Source organism: Maniola hyperantus, chromosome 19, assembly GCF_902806685.2.
Source record: "Maniola hyperantus chromosome 19, iAphHyp1.2, whole genome shotgun sequence".
NCBI classification, from domain to species: domain Eukaryota; kingdom Metazoa; phylum Arthropoda; class Insecta; order Lepidoptera; family Nymphalidae; genus Maniola; species Maniola hyperantus.
In genome coordinates this window covers 11,013,711-11,029,569 of record NC_048554.1, presented here as the reverse complement: position 1 = coordinate 11,029,569, position 15,859 = coordinate 11,013,711, and the positions used below count along the sequence as shown (strand labels likewise).

Here is a 15,859-nt window from a genome sequence, read left to right as displayed (position 1 = left end):
TTACACTAATACATTTAAAAAAAAAACCTAATTAACTTAAGTATGAGAAGGGTTTGGCCATAGTCCACCACACTGGCCAAGTGTGGATTAGCAGACTTCACATACCTTTGAGAACATCGTTTTTCAGGCATACCGGTTTCCTTACGATGATTTCCTTCACCGTTAAAGCAAGTAATTTTACAGTAGGTACTTACACGGCAAAAAAATAATGTATCTACATCAACCTGAAAGAGATAGCGGTTTTGTAGAGCACTGTCTCAGTCGTTGAGACCGACAAAACGTCACATAGGTATGAGTGACAGAGACAACGCTATACAAAACCGAAATCTCCTTCTAAAGGTACCTATATTATTTTCTGCCGGGTATTGTAATTAGAGGTGCGTGCCCGGAATCGAAGTCAGTGGTCGAACTCTCGACCTCCCAAAGAGGTCGGACACCCTAACTACTAGACTATTACGGCTGTTAATTAATAATATTGCTACATATTATGTATTTATTTTTAAATAAAAATGCTTTTTTTGTAAAGAGTAGTTAGAAGCCAAGTTAATTGCTTACTAATATTCCCCTTTCCCCTCCAATTAAGCGTAAAGCTTGAGCTAGGCAGTGGCGTGCACAGTGTTTGAAGCCAGGGTAGGCATTAGTTAGGTAGAAACATGTTTACTGGCAGTTCATAATGAAAAATATGCATTGAGCTATTACAAATGGGATAAGCAGTGCATTTATGCCTATATGACCTGCACGCCACTGGAGTATACCTAGTATATCATAAGGTGTAGATGCTCTTACCGGTTGTGTTCACGCGTTCTACTATTGTCGTACCTACTCCTAGCACTGCTAGGAGTAGGTACGACAATAGTAGAACGCGTGGGATTTGAACCGGCGACCTTTCGGTTTTCAGTCCGCTCCTTTAACCGTTGAGCTATCGAGGCTTTGTAGAATGACTAGCTCTTTCCACAGCAGGCCTAGCATGGGCCGGGAAATTTTCTCCCCGAGGAAAGGATAAAATTTTTATCCCCTCCGATAGTTATTTCCACTCTCCGAGCATGGGCACAGGGTTGGATATAATTATCCCCGGTGATAAGGCGGGGAAAGACTAGTCCTCGGTTAATGTCAAAGTGTTATTATTTTTTATCTGTGCTTTTGATTTTGCTCGTTTTCGTTACTCGTAACTCGTCTGTGGCTGCTTTTTATTTTAAAAGAGCTAGAAGCCGGAGCCGTAAAATAGTTTAAAAAACATTCACAGAAGATTATGCACGTAAGTATTGTTATTGTTTGTGTTTACCTAACCTAACTCCACTTTTGAATTATCCAAATTAAAAAATAATCGAATAGTTGAAATTCCTAGCTATCACAGTAAGTATCACAAAGACAATTTGTGTTAGTCAGTACACAAAATTGAAGTGATAATATATTGATATTGTTAGCGACAAAGAAATGCATAAATTGTTGTTTTATTTGCAGACATGGAAATATGTACTTGAAGAAGGGCACTGGCCACTGACTGACAAGTATGATGAGGCAGCTCGGGATGTAGGACCACCGGGAAATGTCTCAATAGTGCCGTCGGTCACATATATGAGCACATAAGTGTTCAATATTAATTATCACTGTTGGGCATAAATGCTAAACAGGAATTGGACCTGAAGACTCCATAATGGGCCAGCCAGAGAGATGCGTGTATTAATTTAGTTCTATTAAATGTGTGTCTTGTATAACAAACTCAAAATAACTTTAGGTACCTACCTATTGGAATAGGTAAGTTAGGTACACATCTTATCAACATAAAATATTTTCATTATTGTTTGAGATGATGATAAAACTAACAGTTTAGCACACTGCACTGAGAAGAGTTCAATATCACTTAAAATTGGTTAAGCTGGTATGGTTTGAGCTATTAAACTAACCTAATTTCTTTATAAGCATGTCAAGCCAATGTTTCTTATCTTATGGCAGGAAATCTTTGAAGTGTCGGTGGTGGACTATGGTGAGACTGTCGTTTAACCCACTTTGTACACAGTGGGTACTTTATAAAACCAATAGCCCCGAGTAGTTTTCCTATAAATGCCAATAAATAAATAAAAAGTAAGTAGAGGATATGTACATTTTTGTAATTTGTAAATAGTTATGAATATAGGAAGTTATTCTATGGCAGTGTGGTTTGATTGAACATTAAACTTGTTACTTCCTTTTCTTAAGGATAATAGCACTACTTTTAGATCTGTTAAGTTAACATCAGAGATTTGTGTACATCCAAATAAGCATTGTTTTAATTGGTATTCCTAATATTATGCCTAAGAGTTTGTGTTTGTTACTCAATCACACAGAAAGAGTACTTAAAGCAAAATTATTTTTTGAAGAAACTTATTTTTTGTTATAGCAGCAATAGAAATAAGTACAAAATTTCAACTTTAACCTGTTACGTTTCAGGAGACAGACAGATGGAGAGCTGAGACTGTAATAGGGTCCCATTGGTACCCTACAGAACCCTAGTAGTAGTAGTAGATATAAGGATGGGTTTGCACAAGGTGGTTTTAGGTAATAGGTACTTAAAGAAATATATTTTAATGCAAATATGTATTTATTATTCCATCCCTTTTTCCCTTTTATTGTCAGGCAACAGTTAGCAGTCTGGTTTGATCCATAGATATGTGAGATTTCTTTATTTGTTACATTTTCTAGTCTGTCCTTTGGTTGTTCCATTGGAATTCTGAAACATACAATTTATACATTAATGATTTTCAATAATAATAAATTAAGAGTAAGAGGATATACTGAAATGGTCTATAAAGTATAATAGGCTAACATATTTACTCTTACAAAACACTTATGATGAACCATTATAATTTGTAAAGTGTTATTGTGTTTGTGTATCATTATGTATTTAACTATGATATAGGTGTGTATTTTAATTTAAGAATTGTTTTGTTAAATTAGACTCCTGCCTATTTTGTTCAAATAAATGATTTTATTATAATGAGTCATTGTGTTATTTTATATTTCCAATAATCCATACTAATATTATAAATGCGAAAGTGTGTCTGCCTGTCTGCTAGCTTTTCACAGCCCAACAGTCTAACCGATTTAGATGAAATTTAGTACCTACAGAGTTAGCTTACATCCCGAGGATGGACACCGGCTACTTTTTATTCTGGAAAATCAAATAGTTCTCACAGGATTTTCAAAACCTAAATCCACACAGATGAAGTCGCGGGCAATAGTCATCCCATGACCTTGACTTGTATCTCACTGGTAACTACCATCTGCCAAGAGTCTTATAGATGTGAGGACGTAGAATAAATAGATAATAGCCGCATGTAGGACCTATTTGTAGGTACCTACTACCTACCTAAGTAGGTACCTATTCGTTTGCACAAGATGGTTTTAGGTAATAGGTAAGTACTTAGGTACTTACTTTTATGAATCCATCCATCGAATTAATCGGCTTTAGTGCTTCATTAAGCTGCTCGCACAAGTACAGCACATAATATTTGTCCATCCGAAACAAGTGTCGGAACTCAGCGTCGGGAAATTCAAAGGGATTACTTCCATCACTAATTACGTGCTCATGTTATTTTCGTTCTAAATTCTCTATTTCAAACTAATAAAAAAAGCGCGAGACATGTTTTTTGATCTTTTAATAATTGAGTTAAAGTTCTATGAGCATTATACCCACCTCAAATCTCGAGGATAAAATTATCCCTCTCAAATGTCAAAAAAGGACAGTTTATCTTCTTTTATTTGGCCCCATGCTATAGACGGTGGATAAATAGTCCCCCGAGTCCCCGTGAAATGTCAAACGGGGATAAACTTCTCCTCTCCCCTGTTGCCGTGCTCTGAGGGGTGGAGAAGTTAATGTTATCTCCTGTGCAGTGGATAAAATCGGGGGATATAATTTTTATCTTCGGCCCATGCTAGCCGTGCTGTTATTACATAGGGGGGTAAGTGTTAACCTTATTGGAATGGGTCGCCTGCAATAGAAATGTGAAACTATAAAAAAACCTTAGTATAACAGGCATTGCATCGGGACCGTTATAATGTTGTGTTTTTTAGGGTTCCGTACCTACTCGAAAGGTGTCAACGGGACCCTTTTACACTCCTCATGCTGCCTCCACTGTCCGTCCGTATTTACCTATCCGTCCGTCTGTCAGTATCTCATGAACCGTAATAGGTAGAGAGCTTAAATTTTTACAGAGAATGAGAGATAGAATGGGTATTATAATGTGAAAGTGTGTTTGTTTGTTAGTTTATTGGTTTGTCCTTCAATCACGTTGCTACAGTACATCAGATCGATGTGATTTTTTGCATGGGTATAGTTAAAGACCTGGAGAGTGACATAGGCTACTTTTCATCCCGGAAAATCAAAGAGTTCCCACGGGATTTTTAAAAACATAAATCTACGCGGATCAACTCGCGGGCATCAGATAGTTTAGGTACAGCTAGCTGACTTCGTCCGCGTGGAATAAGGGTTTTTTAAAAATCCCGTGGGAACTCTTTGATTTTCCGGGATGAAAATGTCCCTAGCCTATGTCACTCTCCAGGTCTTTAACTATACCCATGCAAAAAATAACGTCAGTCCGTTGCACCGTTGCGACGTGATTGAAGGTCATAACAACAAACCAGCAAACCAACAAACAAATACACTTTCGCATTTATAATAAAGGTTCGTACGCACCTGAGCGGCGCGGCGCGGCGCTTCAGCGAGCTGCACGTCGCGGCACAGAGCGTCAAAATATCATTTCTATCATTTTGTATGGCGCATATCGCACTAGAGCGGCGCTGCACAGCGCTTCACCGCGCGTTGCCGCGCGGCACGGCTGGAGAGAATATTTTGAAGCGCAGCGAAGCGACGCGCAGTGCAGTGACGCTAGTGCGACATACCCAGCGGCGCGGCACGGCGCTTCGCGCTCGTACGCGAACGGGTATAAAAGTGACGCGCAAGTGACGCGAGGTGCCGCGTACTGAAGTTGTAGTGCGGTAGGCACCGTCGAGCGGCCTGAGGTGACGCGTTCTGCAGTCGGACTGAAGCGCCGCGCCGCGCCGCTCAGGTGCGTACGAACCTTAAGGGTACTGAATTCATACGATTGTACGGAACCATTCGTGTGCGAGTCCGACTCGCGCTGGACCGGTTTTTTACATCAAACGGCTAGACGTGTTGTATATATGGGGTGCTGTGGGGGTGCACCTGTGAATAATAACGATTTTTATTAGTTGAATAACGTTAATCGAGTTTGTCCCATCTCTATTTTCAGGTCGACGTGCTACATCTTTGACGTCTTAACATCTGCTCTACTGCTAACATAGTGTACCTAACTTACTAGAGAATATTTAAAACTAGCTAATGCCCGCGACTTCGTCCGCGTGGAGTTACGTTTTTTTTTAAATCCCGTGGGAACAGGCTACTTTTTATCCTGGAAAATTAAAGAGTTCCCACGGGATTTTCAAAAAAATAAATCCATGCGGACGAAGTCGCGGGCATCATCTAGTAAACAATATAATGAAAGAATATAAAAAAAATGTTTTTAGATATGGAATCAAAACGGCGTCAAATCTCTGGTAAAATCGAGTAAGATATCAATATCTCCTCAGTCCTCCTCATATCAGTTTCCCCTCCGTGCAGAGTCAGACAAATACTCGTCTCGCGTGAACTCACAAATACACTGCCCGAAAGCGCCGCCTGACACCCAGATATATTGTGTAGCGCGATTGAACGGTATTAGAGTCATGCTACATATTTATTCCAATTTTTTTTTCCAGGTCGCCAAAGACGCAAAAGATTGGACGATAGGATGGAGTGGACAGGGCTTAGCTTAAAACTTAATGTAGCAAAAACAAAAATGGTGGCATTTAAAAGCGTTCAAGCTAAAGATATTCCTCTTCAGATACATTGTAATAACTGTGTCATATGTGAAGTGGAATCAACAAAATTTCTAGGTATTGAACTTGATAAACATTGCAACTGGAAAAAACATATTGACAATGTATGTAGTAGAATTAATAAATTTGTGTTCGCTTTAAAAAGGTTAAGGAAAGTAGCCACTAGAGAAGCTGTCTTGAGCGCGTACCATGGCTATGTATCATCTGTACTTACTTACGGTTTGATAATTTGGGGCAACTCAGTTGACATAGACAGAGCATTCAGAGTACAAAAAAAGTGTATACGGGCAATATGCGGTGCACATTATATGGATAGTTGCAAACCCTTGTTTAAGTCCCTTAACATACTCCCTTTGCCTTGTATTTATATAAAGGAAATGTGCATTTTTGTAAAAAAGAACCCTGATCTTTTCACCAGACATGGAGATGAACTTGGAAAACGAACAAGACACAAAGACAGACTGATACTGCCTCGCATAAAATTATGCTTATTTCAAAATAATTCATATTGCATGGCAATAACCATATTTAACCAGCTTCCTCCCCATGTTAAAGTAATGTCACTGCCTTCACTTAAATCATTCTTAAATAAATGGTTATTAGAGGAATGCTACTATTCAATTAAGGAGTATCTAAAACCTTATAAGTGACTTTTTTTTTTTTTTTTTTTTTTAATTTTAAAGAGGCGGATAAAATGTTTATATTTAATAATTTATGATTGATATGACTGACTCATTGATATGGATATGACCTTAAGTATTGTGGTGTTATTCTAAGATTGTTATTTCTATTTTTTTAACTGATGAACATGTATACTTCTTTTTTTTTAATAATTATTATTGACTTGACAGGGGTTTTTTATATTTGAATAAAATCATATTGTTAACATTAGGTACTTTCTAGATAGATTCATTTAAATATAAATAAGTTAAGTAGATTATTGATTGTTAATTTTCACACTTTATTATTCTATGATAATGTAGTTACTATAATAAGTTGCACACCAAATTATTGGTTGAATGTCAAGGGCTCAAAATAGATTTAAGACCAAATTGTACCACATTCTGGCAAATAAAAAACTATTTCTATTTCTATTTCTATTAGCTACCCAAAGCTAAAGAGGCGGTTTTAGAAAGAAAAGCATTTTTTCGGACTATCGCCAAACTTCGTTTTGAAGAAGGCACGCGATGATGATGATTTATTGAAATCTATCTCGATGCATTTGATTGTCTTTTTTAGCGTTTAAACTACCGTGAGTGATTTGATTGTCATTTGTTGAATTTGTAAGACAATGATGTAATGGAGATAATTAATTACCTAAACTTAAAACTAAAGCTGCGAGGGTTCCAAACGTTCCCAGGTCTGAGAAGAGCCCAAAAAACTCAGCTGGGTATTCTTTTATAAACACCATTATGGTGTTATTCAAGGGGCAGACAAACAAAGTCTTGAAAGGCCGGTAACGCATTGACGATCCCTCTGGTGCTGCAAATGTTCATGGGTGGCGATAATTACTTAACGTCAATAGGTGACCCGACCCGCCAGCTCGTTTGCTCGCTTTTTTTATTTAAAAAACACTTCATGAAATCACTTAAACTTATTAGGACTATCAAAACTGTTAAGCGACTCATTCCCAAGCTGTCTTATCATTAATTTAAATAAACTAAAAAAAATTCAAAAATTACTACAGTATCAATAATGTGGAGTCACACTAACATTCTTAGTATAAACGGAGCTATTGTTCTCAGGGCTGACACTTCGCTCCTAAACAAACATCAATTGTTTAATCACGAAATACACACAGCACACGCAAGCATACCCCAAATATTAAACTATACTTACGTACGTACGCAATTTATACTTTTACTAGCTTATGCTCGCGACTTCGTCCACGTGGACTACACAAATTTCAAACCTCTATTTCACTCCCTTAGGGGTTCAGTTTTCAAAAATCCTTTCTTAACGAATGCCTACGTCGTAATAGCTATCTGCATGCTAAATTGCAACCCGATCCGTCCAGTAGTTTGAGCTGTGCGTTGATACATTTTTCTTATTTTATATATGTATATTATTTCCGAAGCTAAGTTTATTGTCTTGTCTTTTTATTAATGCTTAGATAGATGGTAGTGCTAGTACATATTATATAGAAGTTCTAAATTCTAATTGACTCTACAAATATTATACTAGACTACTACTAAGTAGGTTTTGTACTACACTGCGCTCAATACGTTGCATTCAGGTAAACAAACGAAGATCCTCGGATAAATGACTAAAGTTACTCTTTTAGCCAACAGATAAACGCTCTACAAACAGATTTTCCCATCATCATTGTCAACCGATTACCAATCTATCAATCCCTGTCCCAGTTGGGATCTTCCCAATTTAAAATTATAATTGTATAATTTTTATAGTAATTAATAATTATTGAAAGCACTTCACCGCAGTTCACAACATTATTCCTGCCTCAGATTAGACTCCGCGAAATTATATCATATTTTATTTATTTTATTACTTAGATGTTATTATAAAGAGATCTTCCCTTAGGTAAGGTAGAGACAAAACCTACCTACAAATCAAAAGCATTTGAAATACGCGCACTTTCTTCGTATTTACGCAAAAGTACACGTAAATAACGAAACACAAAATTATGGAATTTTAATTTCGAACCTGAATTTGTTTGAAATGTCTAAAAACACCGTTGTCTTGTATGTTATTGAAACTTAACACTTTATAACCCCATACGAGAAATAATCCGTCACTGTCAGGTGTGAGCGCAGCCCTGGCTTGTATTATAAACGTGATGCTGCGGTGCGCCGGCGCATCTCAGATTGTTTACAAGGGACGCCGCCCTACCTGCGTTTTGGCACACGAATAACATGCGACTTATTTATGGGCACAATTTATTTACTCTCAGTAAAATCAACAGTAAATTGCCATGTAAATAAATATTTACAGAGTGATTATGCTATTAAGAAGACTAAAATGTGAAAACTAAAAATAATGAATTTGTTTCTATTAGAGAAAATAAGTCTGCACAATAAGTCAGGACATAAATAGTAAATAAATAGGAAGTACACAGACACACATACTGTAGTAGTATTGTAAATGTGATATAAATAGATAGCCCAAAAATATTTAAAATGTAAGTATAAAAATTTCTTGAAATCCTTACAATAAGTTGGAACAACAAATAAGTTTATTAAAAATATCTAATTATTAATTATTAATAGTTTTAATTATCTATAAAAAACAAATAAACTATTAATAAACTTAAATCTAAAAAAAAAGAAAACAATTAAATTAAAACTAAAATAAATTACATTAAATCTAAAACCTCATCGAGACCACCGCAGCGAGGCATTGTACCCAAGATGCTGGCAGCATTACCCCTTTGGATGGCCAAACTAATTCTTTGGCCAAGGTAGCTGCCAGCTCTCGGGTCCCCGGTTGACTCGATAACTCTTTTCGCAATTTCTTCAAAAAGAGCTCGAGCCCCCGGGCCCCACGGCCCCAAGGTCTCCACACCAAAAGGCACGAATACGAAGCTCCCATCGAAGTTTTCATATTTGCGCCTTTTGGCCTGTTCGGCGCTGATGGCCGCTGCACCCGCCATAGAGGAAGGTCGCCTGAATGTGGGATGCAGCTAAAGTGTCTACACAAGTTGCATCCCAAACAAGCGACCTGCCCATCTTCCACGGTACGAGCGTCATACCATCAGGTCTCTTGCCATCGCCACGTGCCAAACCAATAGGTTCTAGTACAGCTGGCACATGGGCGGTGGCAAGGGACCTCCGGATGATGTCGTTAAGGGTACTATGGCGGGAGAAGCGACCAGCGCTTCTCGAACAGGAGAGCCCATGGTGGCCGAAGGCGTCAACGCAGTCACCGCAGTGGCAACGGTGAGGCTGGTTTATTGTGGCGCCAAGCCTAAGACCAATCAAAACAGAAAGTGTCGTATGGTCTAACAGAGTGCCCAGGTTGGCAGAGGGAAGAGCATGTAGCCAGTAACCGGACTCTTTTGCAGAGACAGCGAGAAGACGAGCACGGTCTTTTTTAGAATTTGCGTTTGCTAGTAAAGTGTCAAATTTCGTTTTGCAAATAATGTCGTCCCACTGTCTCTGGGAAGAAAGAGAAACCGGCACTTGGCTGGGACTATGCATGGACCATTCATTTCTTGCCTCTGTTAAGCCAGACACCTCTATGGAACCCAAAGAATTGGATATAATCTTGCCATAGAGAGTGTGTGTACTGTAAACAGAGGAAAGAAATGCTGGCAGCGAAACACTAGAAATTTTGCGAATTCCCAGACCTCCATACCTGATTGGAAGAGAAGCCTGGGACCATGCTTGATTACTTATTGGACAATTCAGAATACTAGTGAGAATATTTTTAACAAAAGCATCTAAATTGTCCAATAAAGTATTAAATTTCCAAAGTGGAGAACATCTTAGATAGTAAGTAAATTTTGGAACAAATAAACAAAAATTATTAATTACTTTCTCAAGCTGAGCGTCACTTGCGTAGTTTTTATTTTATTTATCACAGAACCACCCACAGAATTACACACTTAAATTACATAATATGTTTTTGAGTTATATATACATAGGTCGCATATAACTCCATTTACGGGCATTCACAACGTGCGTTGAAAACAGAAGTCGTACAGTAAAAGATAAAATAACCTAACCTAAAGAACATGAAAAATAGTTAAACTTCTCAAAATAATTGCATGTTAATTGGCATGCCTCGGCCAACAAAGCCGCGTTCAGGCTTGACGTAAGTGCGAGATGGAAGCTCCACTTTTAGAATATAAGGATACTTTGATATTTTCTGTGTTTACCGTTTGTTCAGTGAACTGTTGATTAATGATGATTATTCGCTAAGTCTCCACGTTTTTAGGGATCCGTACCCGAAGAATGCTAATGGAACCGCCTCGATATTCGTCGTCCGTCTGTCTGTGCGGGCTGTATCTTGTGAAGCGTAATACGTGTTGTGAGTTGAAATTTTCATATAATCAGTACCCATCACTACCCATATTATAAATGCGAAAGTGTGTTTATTTGTTGGTTTGTTGGTTTATTGGTTTGTTAGTTTGTTAGTTTGTTGGTTTGTTGATTTGTCCTTCAATCACATTGCAATGGAGCAACGGATCGACGTGATTTTTTGTATGGGTAGGTATAGTTTAAGACCTGAAGAGTGACATAGGCTACTTTTTATCCCGGAAAATCAAAGAGTTCCCACGGGATTTTTAAAATACTAAATCCTTGCGTACGAAGTCGCGGGCATCAGCTAGTGTGTAGATATGTCTAAAATAACAAATACCTAATAAAAAAATTAAAATTTAATTTTCATTTATTCCGTACCTGCTCCGCAGTGGCGCAGATCACGGCAAAGCCGTGCCGCCAAGCGATTTAGCGTTCCGGTACGATGCTGTGTAGAAACCAAAGGGGCATGGGTTTATTAAAAACTGCCATACCCCTTCCAGGTTAGCCCGCTATCATCTTAGACTGCATCATCACATACCACCAGGTGAGATTGCAGTCAAGGGCTAACTTGTATTCTGAATATTAAAAAAAAAAAAATTTTGCTGAAGAAACAAGTAGGTATTCTCCTTCATCCTGTTAAGTTGTTTAAATTGAAATAAGTAGTACCGGGTTGCAGTTCACAGTCAATATAAGAAATTTTAGAGCGGTGAAAATTTTATTGGAACACTGTAACCGAATAATAGAGTTAGCCAGTAAGGAATAAGACAAACATGCAGCCGGAAGAGGAAGTCATGAATTAACTCAATTTCTCCTGTACACTAGGGCGCTAAACGGCTTACGTGGCGAACAAAGGCGTATAGTCACCGAGGTTAAATCGTCTGTGAGTGTCTATGCCTTAGATTTAGAAGCTATTGCTAAGATAGGTGTTGTTTTTTTCTGTAATTTGGACGGACGGACAGACAGACAGACAGACAGCTGAAGCTTAGTAATAGGGTCCCATTGGGGTGCGGTACAGTTCTTGAAATTCACGGAGGCGAGTGGTAGGTACACTGGTAGGACGTTTGCGAGCGCTTGCTCGCGACTGATTGGTCTGACATGCACGCACATTTACGCAATGCCCGCGTATCCGAAGTAACCACAAGTAAAGTCCACTCGCCTTCGTGAATTGCAAGAACTGTATCCAATAACAATTCTACAATGGGTAGGTACTAGGTACCTACTACCAATCTATGTATATCTCCAAACGACCCTCTCATGAGTCTCAGCAGTACGACAGTATTTGTCTACAACAAGCCCTGTCCCGGGCACGCGTGTCGCCGGCGGCCGAGCCTCATTACTCGTATAAACGTAATCCGCATTATGCCCCAAATAGCCGACCGCTCAGCTGCTAACGGCACAGATGTCCCCCGCAAATTAATTGGAAATGTCAAGTGCACGAGACGCCATCTTGTCCCCCCTATTCTTTATTTCTTTCGCGCGCACGTGGCTCTTTATTGCCAGCCAGCTGGGGAGCAACAACGTTCCCTTTTTTTAGCGTAGCAACAACTGACATTTGACATTCGCCCAACATGCATAGATATTACCAACATGTGTCTAAGGTGGAATGCAAAATTAATAGAGTGACCTATAAAATGAATGCATTTTGTAATTTACTAGCTTATGCTCGCGACTTCGTCCGCGTGGACTACACAAATTTCAAAACCCTATTTCACCCCCTCAGGGGTTGAATTTTCGAAAACCCTTTCTTAGCGGATGCCTACGTCATAATAGCTATCTGCATGCCAAATTTCAGCCCGATCCGTCCAGTAGTTGTTTGAGTTGTGCGTTGAAAGATCAGTCAGTCAGTCAGTCAGCCAGTCACCTTTCCTTTTATATGCATATTTAGATTGCCTACCTACTTACTAGACAATGCTCGCGACTTCTTTCGCGTAAGTTTAAGTTTTTCGAAAATCTTGTGGGAACTCTTCGATTTCCGATTTATACATATATCCGTCTCCAAGATGCAAGCTGTTCCTAATTTCATTAAACTCAGTGAAATGGATCGGCAAAGGTATCAGCCAGACAGACAGATAGACAGACAACTAATAGATTATGGATAGGTTGTAACTTTTGCCTATAGTTGCGACTGCTTAGTTTAGCTACTCTTATTTGAGTAATAATAGCTAGGTACTAATCCTAATATGCACAGTACGCGACCGAAAGTAATGTACTTCGGCCTTTAGAATGACATTTCGGCTTTGTAGAGCGTTGTCTCTGTTACTCATATCTATATGAAGTTTTGTCGGTCTCAAAGACAGAGACAACGCTCTACAAAATCTGCTATCTCCTTCTTAAGGTCGATGTACATTACTTTCGGCCACATACTGTAGATTAATAGATACTAACCGACTTTGGGTGGCAAGTGGCGCGCTCTCGCAAATGCATAGGCCTTTAAATAATTATTGAGAAAAAGGTTCTCAATAATTTTATACGTCTTATCTTCTGATATTAAAGATATTATATTAAAAATATAACTGAATATTGTTGTGCTGTGACAGGACGGGTCAGGACTCAGGAGTAAATACATAATAAGCTAGTATATAAATATTGGCGTCTGTTTCCGCCAATTAGATGTAAACAGCAATGTAAAATGTTAATCGTCACACAAAATTTTCATTAGGTCGCGTCCGCACACCTTTGCAGCGATCAAAATTCGACCACCTGATTCATTAGCACCTGATGATGATGATAGACTTCTAGTTCAGGAGACGGTCGCAGTAGGTATACAGGTGTAACCAGAACGCTAGCTTAAAACTTAGCGTTCCTGTTATACCTACTACCTAAACAAAATCCAATACCAATAACCATTTACCTCATTTTGTAGTTTTAGTGATTTAGTATAGCGTGCAAAACTCGGGTCAATGCCCTGCCTACGACGCGGCATTGACAAGGAGTGGCCTACTTACGCAATGTTCGTTGACCTCTAGCGTCAGTCAGGTAATTTATTTGCAATAATATATCGTAAACTTATACAAAATTATAAGATGTTTTATATATTTTTTTCGCGGTTTTTTTGTTGTTGTATCATATCATCAGTACCATCACGTCCTGTCTTCCTGTCGCGTTCTTGTTATACCCTGTGTCTACAAAGGTCATCCTTTCTAATGGACTGCTAGAGATGATTAATTGTGCTACGCCGTGCATAGGAAAATGTTGTGTTTGTACAAGACATAGGTACCTAAGTCCAACATTATGTTGGCTTGGAAACTTTTTCGGATTGTACCACACATGACAGAGTTTATTTTGGCATTTTGGCTTTAATGCTCAAGTGGAGGAAGCCCTGGGATAACTCTCTCTTAGGTAGGTTTAAAATATTATTATTGTGATGTGTACTGTGTAACCGAACTATAATAATTAATTAACGAAGATTAAATTGAAAATTACATATGTACACGAGTTATATAGTTTTAGTTTAGTAAAAATTTTACAGTTAAAAACAGCTCAGCAAAGGTTTTAGAAGAATTTAGGCTTTAGATCTATAGAGCGCACTTTGACTTTGCTCAGACTTAAGATCGAGTTAAATGAGACAGATTTATGTGAGAGATATAGCTCTGTCTCGTTTAAACTCTGTCTTAAGTCTAAGCTAAGTCAGAGTGCGCTCTATAGATCTCACTCTATGACTATGTGGTCTCAAAGGAGTTATCTAAAGATTGTACTCGCAAATAGTGTTCAGAACTATAGCAGTTAGCAGAGTTTTTTTAATTGTCAGAATGCCACACTGTCAAGATTTCGATCAATTGCGATCATCTATAGATGGACTTATTAAATGACATGCGATCGTATTTTTGGAGGTAAACTACCCATGCCATAATATTCCTTACAAAGGACATGCTAACTGCCGTCTCTTGGCCTATTTTGAGTAATTCCGGCACACCTTGTCTTTTCGTTACGGAATTTCCTTTCCGTAATTACACAGCATTTAAAGCTGCGTCCGAAATGGAGTGGTGATGTCGTTGCGGTCGATGGTGAGTCATCATTCATCGCGCAGGATCGCATTTAATTATACACATTTGTTGACTGCGGAAAGCATTACGAGTTACGACTTTATCGTTGCGTAGGCTGATAAAAACATACAAGGTGAAGTTGAAAACTAAAATCCGATTACTCCTCCTAATAAAGCTCTCTTAAAGCCTCTTAAAACGGGAGGGTTTGTCCACCACCACGCTGGGCAGACGGGTTGGTGATCGCAGTAGATGGTAGTAGTAGCGTAGCACAGAGGACGCTGCTGCCCGTTCTTCGTTATTGTAATGTATGGATGTATTACTGTCGTCTAACTCCTGCACACCACACACTGCAGAGTGACAATGAATTAGAAAAGCCCCCTTCAGCGACACTTGGTATATATAGCAAGGAAGTGGAACGGACGTGCGTGTAGTGTGTGAGGCAGTAAGCCGATACTTCAGGATAAGAGAAATACAAGTACAGTACAGTTATACACCCGCGGGAACGAGAAGGTGACAATTACTGTAATCTGCCGTCACCACACGGCACATAGTTGAACAAAGAATTTAACATTCGAGGGCCTAGGTCTACGAACATCGTCTGCTAATTCTTAACGAAAGAAATGAAGGCATTTACCTACTTATGAGTATAACTGTAACGCATGTTTCGTTGCCACTGACTAATGTTTGGACGCGTAGGTGTAGTGTGAGGTTTGATCTGTGGTTTGATGCAGTGCTTTTCACATGAACGGTGGAACTCATATCCATTTTCATGGCCCCTTATCCGGTTAAGCTAATATACAGCCCGTACCGTACTTAAATCCATAGATTAGGTATCCGATAGAGACATCGAAATTATTTGGTTTTTGAAGGAAAATATTTTGAGAAGTCTTGTATGGATATCCTACTTTCGTTAAATAGTTGAATACGTCGTCTTATTTATATGCTCGTATAATCCGAAAGTGTGTCTATCTGGCTGTCTGTCTGCTAGCTTTACATGGGCCATGGATCATCCGTTTAACG

At 38.8% G+C, this 15,859-nt stretch overlaps 1 protein-coding gene and 1 long non-coding RNA gene across 2 annotated transcripts; one reads left to right on the top strand and one right to left on the bottom strand.

Moving 5' to 3' along the window:
- The first annotated feature begins 961 nt into the window (after positions 1–961).
- On the top strand, positions 962–2,977 carry LOC138403615 (uncharacterized). Its single transcript, XR_011237844.1, has 2 exons — positions 962–1,755; positions 1,954–2,977. It is a non-coding gene; the product is annotated as an uncharacterized lncRNA (long non-coding RNA).
- Positions 2,978–9,103: 6,126 nt separating this feature from the next.
- Positions 9,104–13,991, bottom strand: LOC138403695 (uncharacterized). Its single transcript, XM_069505125.1, has 3 exons — positions 13,935–13,991; positions 9,497–10,376; positions 9,104–9,111 (listed from the first exon to the last, which is right to left on the bottom strand). Exons 1-3 carry the CDS (start codon positions 13,989–13,991, stop codon positions 9,104–9,106), a joined length of 945 nt encoding a protein of 314 aa, XP_069361226.1.
- Positions 13,992–15,859: the final 1,868 nt, after the last annotated feature.

Coding starts and splice junctions, on each gene's coding strand:
- LOC138403695 (XM_069505125.1), bottom strand. CDS start 13,991: ATGACCTTTGTAGACACAGGGTATAACAAGAACGCGACAGGAAGACAG. Junction 10,377..13,934: donor CAGGAAGACAGGACGTGATG/GTACTGATGATA, acceptor AGTGACGCTCAG/CTTGAGAAAGTAATTAATAA.